This window comes from Calypte anna, chromosome 2 (assembly GCF_003957555.1).
Source record: "Calypte anna isolate BGI_N300 chromosome 2, bCalAnn1_v1.p, whole genome shotgun sequence".
Lineage (NCBI taxonomy): Eukaryota > Metazoa > Chordata > Aves > Apodiformes > Trochilidae > Calypte > Calypte anna.
The window spans coordinates 26106477-26121320 of record NC_044245.1 but is presented as its reverse complement, the minus strand read 5'-3'; the positions used below and the strand labels follow the sequence as shown (position 1 = coordinate 26121320).

Sequence of the window (14844 nt, the reverse complement as noted above, 5' to 3'; positions counted from 1 at the left end):
TAAAATCAAGCTTTATGAAGGAAAAATATGCTACTGCACAGTAACAGCTGCAAAATGGAACAGCTGATATTTTCTAGCTGACTGGGCTACTTACCTTCATTCTCAGTAAGAACACAACCATATACTGTGCTTTTCTTACCACATGGCAGCTCTGCTTCATAAGCAGATCTGTGGCTGCACAAGGATACCCCGAAGAACTGCCACCTATTTACTGGAGGAAGCTAAGAAAAATTATGTCTTTTGAAACCAGGAATGCTGAAAACTAAAACCCCTTCTTTAATAGAAACATTGAAACTTCACTTTTCCTGTAGCTTATGATCAGACACAATAGCTAAGTAAAACATAAGATCTTTCTTCTGATGATGCCAGTATCCAGAGAAAAGCACATGCTTGACGACCTGCTGCAGATTTATTCCAGTCCTTTCTAAGGGTGGGTCAATTTATTAAGTGATTATTGCTTACACACCCAATTAAGAAGAGAGAAAATAGGGACCAACATGATTTAAGGAGTTTATAGGTGAAAAAGAAGATCTTGGGAGCTAATATGACATATGACAAGCAATTAATCTAACCAGGTCATGACTAGAATTCTAGCTTATGAGAGCTTAAAAAAAAAAAAAAAAAGGCCAATCTAACTACCATTTTCTATAGACAGTATAGTTTGTCAAAATGGAGCAAGCTATTCACAAACATAGCCAATAATTTTGAAATATGAACCACCCTCTATAAGGCAAATTTAGTATATTTAAAATGATGCAGTAAATCTAATCCAGAACACCCTTCTCAAGTTTTTAAATATGGGACCCACTGAACCGTGAACTAAGAGTTGGCTGACTGAACAGAGACACGTTCAGTACTATTTCCTTTTCCAGTACCTTGTAAAAATTCTCCAGGCAGCCAAGTTTCAGTAACAACTGGGCAATAACAGAGCTAAAAGAACAAAATAATTTGGTTTTTTTTTTTTAAAAAAGGAGATGAAGGTAATATTATATTATTATTCATGGCCTATAATTATATCAGGTGATCTGCCTAAAAGGGTATCTTAAAACCCTATCAACTTTAGTAACACTTGCTACATACTCTGAAAGAGTAAGAAGAAAATCAAGTTCAGTTTTAATCCCACTCTTAAGATGTGCACTCACAACTTCTATTAGCTCATCCTTCATATTTTATACCTTGTAGTATTTCAAAATGACTAATATGACCCCTAGCCAGATGCCTAGGAAACTGTTTACAACTATATATTTAGAATCCTTGAATAGCAGCTTTACAGATGATCAGTTTAATGAGGATATTACCTACCAATTCAGATTAAAAGAAAAAAAAAATTAATTTATTTGGATACTCACTCAAAATGGTGCAGACCAGCACCCATATGCAGAAGAACAGATATTTGTAAATTTACTTGAGGAAATGTGATCTTGCTATCTCATCTGTTCTCAGTTTATAGCAAGTTATGCAAAGGGTACAAGAACTATAACAGAACTGTTGCAATTCATAAAGAAAACTATGTCCTGTAATGATAAGTATCACAGAAAGGTATATAATTAAGAGTGGCTATAACAACAACATATAAATTAGATAATTATGGATTAAGCAATCCTTTTGGGGATTCACTCTTGACCTAGAAAACGTATAACAAGCTCCTTAGATAAAAGGCAATAACTATGGAGTATCTCGGACTAGAAAGAAAAACAAACAAAAAAGAGAATTAAGTAAGACAAAAATCTTAATTTACAATCCAAAGACAGCCCTCATTTTTGGTATTTTATTTTTAATATATTTACTGGTAGTTTTCACATATTAAATCTGCTTTTTTCTGTTGGCTAAAGAGTGCATGCCAGATTATCAAAAAGTGTAATTTCAAATAAATGCAAGCCAATTTTTAAGGTGACAACAGGGAGATAAAAAACACCACAGCTATTACCAGAAATGTAATCTTTGTTGTTGTTTCTTACATCAATTTAATAATCCCAGGTGCCCTGGGTACCAGACATATAATAATCTTCATAAATCCTAATTCACAGCCATGCCATCTATCAAAAATATTTTTTATGTCTCCTAACAGATATACTACATAATTGCTCACAGTAGGACAAAGATACAGGGTTGCACTAATTTGTTTCATCAGTGGAATAGCTCATTATGAAAAATAATCCCGTCGCATTACAAGGGTTTCTAGCACTCTTCATATATCAAGACCAACCTTTCCATTCTGTGATTTTCTATAACCTTAAATTCCCAGTGAAATTCAGTGTAAAAACTGAATGATCTGGAAATTGTATTTTAATAACAGAAAAATCACAAATATTAAAAAAACCACACCAAACAAAACCCTGTAATATCTATTATGAAGGCGTTACAGTTAAAATTAGAAGCTTTGTATTTCAGCATCACGAAGAGCCTAATTTAAGTTCTCAGCCCTGCAGAGCACTAAGCACTTTGGCCTCAATCCAGACAAGCACTTAGATCTGCATCTGACTTTTAGTTCATGAGCCTGAAGCAACTTCATTGGGATCATCCATGCTTGATGAGGCCCAGAGCACTCATTTCATTACCCTGCTGGACAGGGCATCTCCCTAGGACTGAACTGGCATCAGGAGAGGAACCTCCCAAACCTCCACCTCTATTTGTGGAGATGGAGAGGATATCTACATTCTGTTTCCACCCTCTGCAGCAGAAGGTTAAATGAGTGGACTGAAGCTGGCCTTCTACACCCCTTCCTCCAATGAGTTTCCAAGTACCTGCAGCTCCTCTAACATCCATGCAATATCAGAACTTCTTAAAATAATGCAGACTGCAGGTACAAGAGGTTCTGTTCCATGAGGCTGGTTGCAGCAAGGTGATCTGGGGTGTAAGCTTTTATTTATGCATTTGTTTAAATAATTTCTGTGAGATTATACAAAAATCTGTAATTGAGACCTCGGTAATTGCACAGCAAACAAATTCAACAGTATGTAAGTAAATGGGAAATTCCAAACATAATAACAGCTACCAAAAAATACTCAAGAAGAAACTCTCTTCAAAACCACCAAACTCAACCTCATTTCCCTTTTGAATAAGGAAGTGATCTGTGAACAAAGTATTACTTCATTGTTCTTTAAATCACATTTCTAAAAGCACTTTCCACATTCCACAAAGTCTACACTTCTTAAACTGTAAAATACATTCTATTTAAAAATGAAGGAAGTTTCCAGCAACTGAAAGATGCATCTGAAGAATAAAAACTCTTCTGTTCAGCTCTGCATTACAAATATCTGATATTACTTTGCAGACCAACAGGTATCTTTTTAACAGACCAGCCCATATTTACAAAGTATTCTTCTTTCAATTCTAACAGCTTTATTATTTCAATTACTGTTATTATTTCAATGACATATTGAATATATAATACAACACTTCTCAATTTTTCCTAAATTGGTAGATTTCTCCCACAAATTTTAAAAATCAGACTCACTTATGCAAATAGGAATAAAATTACCCATTTCATTTCCATGACCCTCAGTTAGTCTATTTAATTTGAGAAATGGAGAACTCCTTTGAATATATGTGAAACCCAAACACACAAATCCAGACACTGGAATTAATATGCTGCATCTGCTGTACTTTAATGTTATTACAAGCCAATTCATAAAAATATTTTTTAACATAAGTCTTTTAATATAAATATTAAAATTACACTTTTATTTTCACTGTAATGTGGCTTTTTTAAAAAAACAAAACACAAAAACTTTGCTTCTTTCCTTTTACTGAAAACCTCCTCAAATCTCTACCAGTTCCTATTTTCCTGAAATTCCACAGAACAGGAAAAACCACTGATGCTACAACAACTGGCAGTTTATAATACACAGCAAGACCATTGTCTCATAGGGGAACTATGGCTGCACAGTAGGTAACCACAGCACCAGTGCATTATAGATTAAGCAAAAAAAACCCCACTATGAAAGCACTAGAAGTCCATCACTTTCTTTTTCAAATCAGTATCAGTGGCCTTGAAAATACTGCCATCTAACTACTAGGAACTCTTATTTTATGGTGTATGGCAAGGAAGGGTAAGTAGGCACTCAGCCTATGGAACACGTCCTTCTCCAGCAGGACATTCATGTGGCCTTTCAATACTTGAGAGAGACCTATAGGGAAGATGGGGACAAACTTTCTAGCATGGCCTTTTGTGACAGGACAGGGGGTAATGGTTTTAAACTAAAGGAGGGTAGATTTAGATTAGATACAAAGAAGAAATTTTTACAATGAGGGTGGTGAAACACCGGAAAAAAATTGTACAGAGGTGGTAGAAGCCCCATCCCTGGAAACAGTCAAGGTCATTGGGGCTCTGAGCAACCTGATTTAGCTGAAGATGCCCTTACTTACTGCAGAGGGGTTGGACTAGAGGACCTTTCAAGGCCTCTTCCAAGCCAAACTATTCTGTGACTCTTAAGTGAGCTGCTATGGAAGTTTTATCATATGTACAAGGAAACAGTCTCCTACCTGTGGAGGTTGGTTGTACATCGGCCTGGTCTCTGGAAATGAAGTTTTATCCTTTGACTCTCTTCTTTGATCATCAATTGTGTCACCTAGTAAAGTAAAAAAATACCTATTGAATCACCAAAATCCTTAATATTGTCTATGGAATAAGAAAAACTCTTGAGTCTTCCTAAAAATCAAATTACACAGTTCTCTGGGAAACCATGTTGCTAGATTTATCTTTTACAGATTTGAACATGAGGAAGCACAGTAACACTGAGAAGGAATAAATGTGTCAATTCACTAGAAGAGGAAATTCAGAGGAAAAAAAGAGATAAAGAAAAAAAGCAGGGCCCCTATTTTTTGCACACTCTGGAACCATTAAGCTTTAATATTGGCAAAGCATCAAACAAAGGAGAGACAGCAGTTCAAGTATCTGGTGGGAAAGCGATACGAGGTGCACTCATCCATCACATCCCAATCCCACACCAGGCTGGGAGGACACAAGCACTGCTTCCTCATTTCCCCATAACCTCATTTCCCCACAAAGGATATCTGTGCATGAGTGCTAAAAGAGGGATGCAGCCTACTGAGAGAAATTGCCTGGTATTGATTGTAGCAGGACAATGACTGCTTGGCAGGAGGCTGGGCATTAACTTCCTTCCATTCTGCAGATGTGGCTATCACTGCCCAGGATTTTACTGAGGAGACATCAGACAGTGTAGCCCAAAACCTGCAGCTGGGACATCTAAGACTGGCAGATCACAGCAATGTGCTAGAGACAGACACTCACAAAGGATGCAAGAGGAAAGATTTCACAGGATACCCCTCCCTAAAATCAGGATTTTTCACACATGCTGACTGCATGGGGGATTGTGAAGATCTAAAGAGAATGCAGTAAGATGGATGAAGATGCATCAGGCATGTAAGGGAAGAGTGCAGTCAGTCACTAGTAAAGGAACAGCTAACTGGAGTCAGTGGGATGGATCACATTGGGTGAAGTTGGGTGGATGCATAAATAGACTGCAAGCGTGACTTAAGAAACACAGGAACCGACTTTTTACTCCCTGTCTTTACATGCTGTTCCAGAGAAAGCATTCACAAGCTTTTATATGCAAAAAACAGATGACCAAATTCATGCATGATAATGCTATCCAGAATATATTTTTCTCCCGTGATTAGTTTTCCTTAAGGTGAAAAGAAATCTTTCTTTGAAATTAGGATGGAAAGATAAAAAATATAAACATATTCCAAGGAAAGGAAGAATAAGAACCATTCATTTGGAGAGAAATTAAGCTTTTTGAATTAGAACTTTGACATCCAACTCCCAGAGGTCATAAGTTCTTAAGGTCAAAATGTGGAAATACCTATATACCTAAATACCTATAGTGTTTCACAAATCAGCTTTGTAAACTGAACTTTAAGGCAGATATTATTTTGCTAACTACAACACAAGAAAAATAAATGGGAAAACCCCAACATCTTGCAGAATTTTCAGACATGCAGTCCTGCAAGGTTAAGCCATGAAACTTTGCATAGACTATTATTTAAGTTAATGAAGTTAAAACAGTCATAGGCAGTTGTACATCAAGCAGCCCAAGAAGTCCCAGCTCCACCACTTCCCAACCTTATCAAGCTTGCTATAGGTGAATCATCTTGTTTGGCCATTCTCAAATATTAATACTTTTTTCAGCTTGCCCTGGTTTCTCATTGAACTTAGTACTGACCTCTTCCCTTAACTAGAAGTCACTGTTTTTCTCCCCACTTCAGGCTGAACCTTTCAAATCCTTCTCTCTGATCTGGTTTTTCCTCTTCTCCACTGCAACCAGGCAATTTCCTCTTCTTGTCTAGCTACATGCTAGGAAGGTGGTTGAAAGTAAACACCAAATATACAGACATCCCATGACAGCACAGACTTTTGAGAGCAGGAACTAGAGCAGGAACCGATGTCTTTTTTAGCACTTCACACATTCTGGTTGATAGTTTTTAACTGGAAAAAAAAAATTAACAAAACCAACCAAAAAAAACCAATCACCCCTGCCCCTGCAAAGGACTCCAGAAAAAATCCCAAACCCAAATGTTTCCCCTTAAAAATCCTGATGTAATTAGGTATATAATAACAACTTTGCAAAACTAAGAAACTAAAGTCTGGCTCTGAAAAGGATCACAAACACATGAGCTTGGGCTACCAACTCACCACCACCACTGAACATTCACTAGAACTGAACTGCAAGTATGTTCACAGATAGGGCCAGAGGGACCATTGCAGTCGTCTAGACTAACCTCCTGTATAAACACAAGCCATGAGATTCCTTGAATTCATTTGTTTGAACCAGAGCAAGTCTAAAGTTTTATTTTAATTAAGAGATAATAGACAAAATTATTCCTTTTATTAAAAAAAAATAGATTCTGGCTTATCTATTCCTTGGTTTAAAAGCATTATGCAAAATTTTAGAAATAAAAGTCCTATATAAAAAAACCAAACCTAACATTGAAGTAATGTAACTAAAATGTCACATACTATTTAGAGACTATAAGAACTAGAAAAAAGGCCGTGCCATACAGTGTGATATAGCTTAAATATCAGCATCTTAATCTGTGATATGCAGGAAATCACTGGGAAAATTTATCAGGAAAAAAATTAATCCTGATTATTGCTGTAAAATATTCTCTGACTTTTCAATGGAAAAATATTTTCAAGTTTGAAAAGAAAGTAGACATATTTATCCTACTGTCCAGATGAACCCATGCTTCAAGTCCTGAGTCTTGGATGGCTGTTTTTAAATTATATTAAGACCCTCCCAGGCTCAAATGAGTGGTGATGCACTTAAAGATCAGACACACATTTCTCCTTTCATCCAAGTTGGTGCTGGATTTGCACCAAAATTCTCCAAGTTTCACTGGTATCTCCTTTTTCTTAGAAAAGCAGCCAGGTGTTGCACAGGAAATAAATACCCAGTACAGTTTTCACTATGTACTATGTACGTCTCTCCTCAGACCTCAGAATTTTTTATTTCTTCTGAAATCAGCAGGACCTAAGTGAACTCTCATATAGAAAAGTTCAACCACAAGTTTGGCTGCTACTCAACGAGGAAGTGGGGTTTCTATTTATACTCTTTCCTCTTCCAGCATTTTGTTATCCTCAAGCTGTGCAGCCTCTTGATTAAGAGACAATATTCAGAAGTCTATCCCACCTTCAGCTGAAAAAATTAAAACCAATTGTAAATATATTTTAAAGTCTTCTGCAGCTTAGACTGTTGTTTGTCCTGATCTGTGCAAGAATCCTGTGAGATGGTGAAGCATGTGCAAGTAGTACCCAGCTACCAAATACACACATTTTCAATTGCCACCTTCAGCTCCAAAAGACAGAAAGAATAATTTCCATAATATTTTAGGTAGTTGCTTAACTCCTTGTTGCATGTCTCATTATCTTCTTTGTCCTGTATATAAATGGCAAGAACAAAGAGTATTCTGGCTTCTACTTGGAAGCAAAAAGACAAGAAGTTTTAAGAGAGGAAAAGCAGCATCTCAAAACAGGACAGCCTGACTCTGTGGAAGCATCAAGGTTTTAATGTGGTTTCTTGCCCCTCTTTGTTGTTCATAATTTTTCCCCTCTCTCCCTGAGATAAAGAAAGGCCAGATGCACCAATTTTAAGTCACCTTGCTGTAGAACAAATTAACAGAAATTCAGGCTTCAGTCCATGGATTTTTGCAGTGTTTTGAATCTAGGCAGATACTGAAAAAGCACTGTAATTCCCTCTTCCCTCTAAATATGTGACTCCCTACAGGCTTACTCTGTGTAAAGGGCAGTATCATGGTTTTGAGCCCTCTTCTTCTCTTGGCCCCATTTAAACAAGCTCCATCAGGGCTGAAGGGTGTTTCTGCTCTGTCCTTCCTCAGCTCTGCTCATTCCTCCAGCACCCACGTCCAAGGTCTCACAGCTTCCACTTGCTTCCAGCACCACTGCAAGCTTATTGGTAAAAAAGTTCTTTTCTTTGTGCATACAGCAGACAAGCAATCAGCAACGGATGTCAGGTGGCTGTTGTTCTTCCCACTGCTACTTCCATCCTCAAGCCCCATCTATCTCAGTCACCCTGTAGCTATGGACTCTTCTTGAAAGGAAACATCTGGTACCAAAGAAGAGTGTAGAGCTGCCAGTCCAGAATATCATTCCAGCCATATCAGTCCCTTCCTGCCCAAGGACTGACCTAAGGACTGCAGTGGGGGACTCCAGTACCAGGGGACACTGATGGCAGTATTCAGAACACAAAATTGTGATGGTTTTATGAGATTAGGACAAGTAACAGAAGACAGAGGGAAAACCTTTAGAAATCTTTGCAATGAGCATGGAAGAGTTTGAGTTGGTAAGGACCTCTGAAGACTATCTGAGACCAATGTCCCCACCCCCAAATGTACTGCATACAATAATAAAAAAATATAATACATTGTAAACAATTTGACACTTCCTATTGCTGACTAACAGACTACTCAATGACCCATCTGAGTCAAATAAATCACTGCCCAGGTACTGTCTTCATTATGAGATGGGACATGAAGTGGTTCTTCTCCTTTCTTAAAGTGGGACTACCATTCTGTCTAGCTTCAGTGCTATGAAATCTCCAAGTCAGTCCTCACTAGCTCCCATGTGCACATGACCAAGACATAAGTGCCTTACAAGAGTATGTAAAGTTGGCAAAACAATGAAGTCATCGCAGTTTCAGGCCACCTCACCCTGGTTTCATATTCAAGTTTTTTTGTATCAACAGCAGTTTCATTTCAACAAGCTAATAATATCCCCTAAAAATCCAACAGATCAGCAAAAAGATTCTTCACAGCTGCAGCTTCCAGCAAAACAAGAGTTTAAGAGTTTATGCTGCATAAGGGTGAATGAGAAGGAAGTCTGTGTGTGCCCATGCTAAGGCAGAGGGCTGCATCAGGCTCAGCAGGCATAGGGTGACTCTTTGGCACCCATATATTGAGTTTCAACAGTGGTTTTGTAGCTGGGTCTTAAGGCATCCTGCAAATAAATCAGGAGCAAAACTTCCTAATACCTTCTCTAATTATCCTGATGAACCATGAGAAAAAAATTACAGAAAACTTACAGAATGAAAACCCTGAAATACTGATTTCTTTAAACTTGTAATGGGAGGGGAGTGGGGAGGAGGGAACTATAACACAGTAAATATTATTCTGAGCACTTCTGCATTTACAGAGATGAAGGAACAAGGTTCAGTCCTTTCCCAATTAAGAGAAAGGGCACATCCAACTACAGCACATGTCACTGAAGATTATGGCAGTGGCACTCCATGTTACCTTCCATTTTCATTCTGGTACCCCATCCTGCTGCAGATGATTTTAATGTAGAGTCTCCATTTTCCTAAAGAATTCTGTCAGAGTATTCTCAACCCACATCCCACTATCAAGATCACAGCAAGACCACAGACTCCCATACAGAAAAATTTTTCCTAAAATGAAAACTTTTAGAAACATGGCAATAGAGAACCAATGAGAGGATGAGACTCCTGTAGAGTTTCGGTATCTCAAACCTACATACTACTACATACATAAAGTTTGCAAAAAACTTTATATTTCTGTGCTTTCTTGCATTTCGTTCAAAGCTCTCTTGGATCCTAACAGAGAAACCTTAGAGTTTAAATCCAGCTCTACCACCAACCACTCTACTGAGGCTAAATAATTTCCACTCCTGCAACCCCCTTTTTTTTAAGAGGTGGCCAACTCTTTAAGAAAGCTGATGAATCAAAAGCTAAAGATTCATAGCAAAATGTTGATTGGAAAGAATCCCTGGAGGTCATTCTAGTCCAACCTCCAGCTTACAGTAGTGCTAACTTCAAAGTTAAACTATGCTCATCAGGTGCTTGTTCAGATAAATTCTAGAAGTCTCCAAAGATGGATATTCCAAAGCCTCTCTTGGCTCTTAGTTACATCTGTCCCTCTAGTACTTGTTACCTCCAGGTCCACAGTCACATTCAGAGAAAGCTGTAGAATTAATTCATCCATAAGCATGGATCCCCTGTGATTAAATTTTATTTTACTTTGGTTCCAACTTAGAATACTTCCACATCAAATATAATGAAACGCTGAGGATCAATCTCATTTTGTTCTTGTGGTGTGATACATCCATGCAAGTACTTTCCCTTCCATTATCCATACATACCAGACTCTTAAAGTAGCCCACAAAAACAGTGAACCCCCTCACCACAGCCTATCTTTTAGCAGATCTCACTTTTCCATTCTGCTGTTTGGAAATCCCATTCTAGAGTTCATTACCCTAGATTCTGCTGCACCTTTCTTATCTTGTTTTGCTATCAGAATGAGCAGGCAACAACACTTATCAGCTACTCAACACATCCTGAGTACTGAAGCAACAAGCAGACTACACGTAAGGGCTTATGACATGTTCAACCATTTTATAAGAAAGAAGTTGAAAAAAAAAAGAATATACACTTGTCTTGTGTGCCTTAAGTCTTCTAACTTATGTTTCTGACTTCTGAGATCATGCTTCTCTGGATGTGTGTGCCTATGCCTCATGAGAACCTCAAAACTATTCACTGCTCTTCCTTTGTTCAATTGAGACTGCTCTGTGGATCAGCCCCCAGCATCCTTAGTGTGTGTTAGCATTTTTCATGAACGTTGTCCCATTAAAAAAAAAAAAATTAAATTTGCACAACTGCCTGGAAGGCATAGATTAGATGCCACAGGCCAGTCTCTACATGCATTAAGTCGTAGTTCTTGACATTCCTAGAGAACCTTTAAATCTTCCTGTCATTCACTTAATGTGTCAGTTAAGCCACTCCTCTTCATATCAAAACAAATGCAGCCTTCCAAGCCCAAGTGAATCATACTTTTCTGGGGAAGTAAACCATTTAATCTACTTTTTGGAAAAGTTTCATAAAATGATTATCTTTCTTTTTTTAGATTCATTGTTATACATAATCATGGAGTTTTAGATTACTGTCGTGGTCATCTAGACCAGCTCAACTGTCCCACAGAGTAAGTACATTGTTTTAAAGTTGGAATAAAACATTAAGTCTTAGACATTTGGAGTAACCCTACATTAATGCAAACTATGTTAGAAAACAAATAATGCAAACTGAAGCTGATTTCCTAACGAATTAGATTTACATGACCGACCTACCATTGAGAATGAAGATTGCAATGAAGAAAAAACATTGTCAAATGTGGTTAAAACTGGCCCAAAGACAGAAGAATTGAAGATGTTTACAGACTATAACCATCTGCAGCTAGGCAGCAAAAATACCCACTGAAGGAAAAACCCATTGCTCTCTGTTCTTCTCAGCCTACTAGCAGGCCAGCTGGCAAACATTGCTGTGCTTGGTCACTTCAGGCATGTTTAAACAAGAAATAAATTTTTAATAATAAAGAAGAGAGGAAAATCCCACAGAAAAAATGTTAAGTCAATCACTCAGTTTACCTGTATTAGGGTCATGTAGATCTTTGTCCCACTAACTGCAATGGTATGTACCATGATGAGCAGATGTTTGTATACAACCTCATCCCAACAACTGACCTTCATGACTGGGCATCTGCCTACAACATTCACGTTGGCTATAAGAACTCTTTTTGTCACATCTTCTAGAAGCATCCAGAAACACCAGTTAATACTATGTGGGAAAATAATTAATGTAGAGGACAGAACACTCACTTTAAAGTTAGTTTTATGCAACATAATTACAAGACATCTTCTTGAAAGTAATCATCGTTTCCTACTTAAAATGCTGTCATCCTCTCATAGTCACGGAACACTCAATTCTGAAACAAAGTTAAACGGAATTGCTTTAAACATAAACACCACACACAGTTAAATAAATACACTGACAAAGCTTATATGTGTCTGTGTGACCTATAAGGACCAACACACATAATGCAGAATGTTAAATCACAGTATCTAAACCCCCATCAGACACGTTCTAGGTGAAGCTTACAAATAGTCTGGCTCAAAATGCTCCCTTCCCCACATTTTGTTAAAAGGTTTTCTAGACAGAAGCCTGGCAACCTTATGTCACTGTGATAATCTATATAAAGTCAATTCTGAGTGCAAAACCTCATGTTAGAAATGCAAAAGCAGCAGTGGATATACCAAATGCTTTCAGAGCCTTTCTGAGCACATCATATTTTGTTTTCCTCTAACATTTTGTGCATTTTGTGCATAACAATTACAAGTTTATAAACATATCTAAAACTGCTACACAAAGGTTCTGAATATGTATTTTTTTAAAAAGGGAAAGCTTACATCCAAAAGCAATCTTAATGAATTATTGAATAAAACAAAGTATCTTTCCCTCCAGAACACTGCAAATCCCATTGTACTGGATATAAAGGGGATAAAAAAACAACAAATAAAACAAGGTAAGTAGGCAGAACTTAACAAAAGTGAAGTACTCCCTGAAGTAAAACATAAATCCATTTAACCTGTTCTTAGAAATGGCAAAAAAAAAGTACAGTGGCTAATCTTTGGTTCAGGCCTCTCTCATGAATAACCAGCTCCACACAGATTATTAAGGGCCTACATAATTTTATTTATTTATTTAGAATACATAGGTCAATAATGTGGATTAACTAGGATTAAAGTGTTATTTTCCCATTATTTTTGTGCTTTAAGCTGGTTTAGTATTTCTAGGAACTTTATTTTAAAGCCAGCTTTGTAAAGGAAACTACACTATGGAACTCCTTGTTTACTTTTGATCTGTGTGTAATCAATATGTAAATCTTAATTTCAACATGTTATCACTAGATTGCTTGATTTTAAAGGCAAGGAGTTAAAGAGCATTAAATATTTAGACAGTTTTAGTATTTCTGGCCTTCATACATGAAAACTAAGAGGGGAGGGGGGAAAGGACAAATGAAAATTTCTGATTAGAGAAATGTAGCTCAAAAAAGTCTAAAAAACCTCCATTGTGTTAAACTATCCATTTACAAAGATACAAGGGCAACAGGTCAAAAAGCCTGGCTGGTATGGTTTTGATTGCAACTTTCAATGAAATCTCCAAACACTTGCATGTACACCAAGAAGTGATATTGACTACAAAGCAAAGACAAAAAAATTGTGCAATACTTGAAAAACAAACAACAAAATATATATATATGTATATATGCCAGGACTTATTACCATAGTCTTATAATAAAAAATGAAGAAAGGTCACAATTGGTTGTAGCTTTCAGCATCAGCTGATGATGCTGTGGAACTGTCTGAGGGTTATGGCACTTTATGCCAAGTTGTGCCTACAGCCCCTTCTGAAACCCCACACAGAAATGGTATTTCCTGAATCAAAAGCTGAAATGAAAACATTTCAGCTTGCCAAAAAAACCCTAAACAACCAACAACAAACCACCCAGGTAGGATCCCATCAGCCTCAAGAACACAAAGGCAGGTAGATAGTTTTCAGAAAAGAGCATTTCTGATTTCTTGAGATGCCAGCCACCCAATTCCCCAGAGGCCTTGGGGTGAGCTCTGGAGGGTTTCAGACTCTGCAGCCCGGGTGTCCCAGGTGAACTTCAGGACTGTGGGCACTCAAATCCATCTGCAATCACAGGGGCTACCAGATAGTTCCTGATGTTAAAGATGAAGGACCACTCTCTGTTTCAGGTTTTCAAGCTTACAAAATTCAGCAGACCTGAAGTGCAGAAGTTTCTGAATTCTCCAAAATCCAGCAGATTTTCCCAGAGGCAAAAGTAAAAAAATTTCCAGGTTCTGTGGGTCCTTACCTGTGTGCTCAACATCAAGTTCTCAGGCAGGTCCGCCCTGCACATGTAATTCTTCTGCAGAATGTTTTCATGCAATAACAGGATTAGAATAGAATAAGTATCTGTTTCAAAACACAACACACTGAAAACAGATAAGGCGACCCTACAAAAACAAACCATGCACATCTGGTAACTCCCTTCTGGCTACTGTTTGAAGAACTGTCAGTCAACCTGTAGTATGAACACTGTTACCTAAGGGTGAGTTTTCACAACAGGGCTGAGTCAGGATAAACATCTCGGGTGCTGCCAAAAGGAGCAGTCCTGCCTCTCCCCCTAGGCCTGGTGCTCCTACTGTTCCCTTTGAGGTGGCTCCCTGAAGTCTTGCAAGCCACCTGAGCTCACTAAACTGGTTAGAAGAGATAAATGCATACTCCCTTTCTTGCTGGGTTAGTTTTCTGCAAATTTAGTGAGCTGAATCCGATGTCAAATGGGCTTGCAGAGCTGGCACAAGGAGGATGGAAAGTAATCCTGCTTCCAGAAGCAAGAAGCAGGATGATCCATTCTTCAGTTAGGTGGCCCAGCTGCCCTGTGAAAACATACTTTGTCATAGCACCGCTCTTGCTTTCCATCATGAAAAAAGCAGAAGGTGGTATTTTGGAT

At 37.9% G+C, this 14844-nt stretch overlaps 1 protein-coding gene across 1 annotated transcript in view; it reads right to left on the bottom strand.

Annotated features, from left to right (window-relative positions):
• UMAD1 (UBAP1-MVB12-associated (UMA) domain containing 1) overlaps positions 1-14844 on the bottom strand; it is a 77624-nt gene that overhangs the window by 15395 nt on the left and 47385 nt on the right. The window contains exon 3 of the mRNA XM_030444215.1: positions 4486-4571. Coding sequence (XP_030300075.1) covers positions 4486-4571 — 86 coding nt within the window. The remainder of the gene's footprint in view (positions 1-4485; positions 4572-14844) is intronic.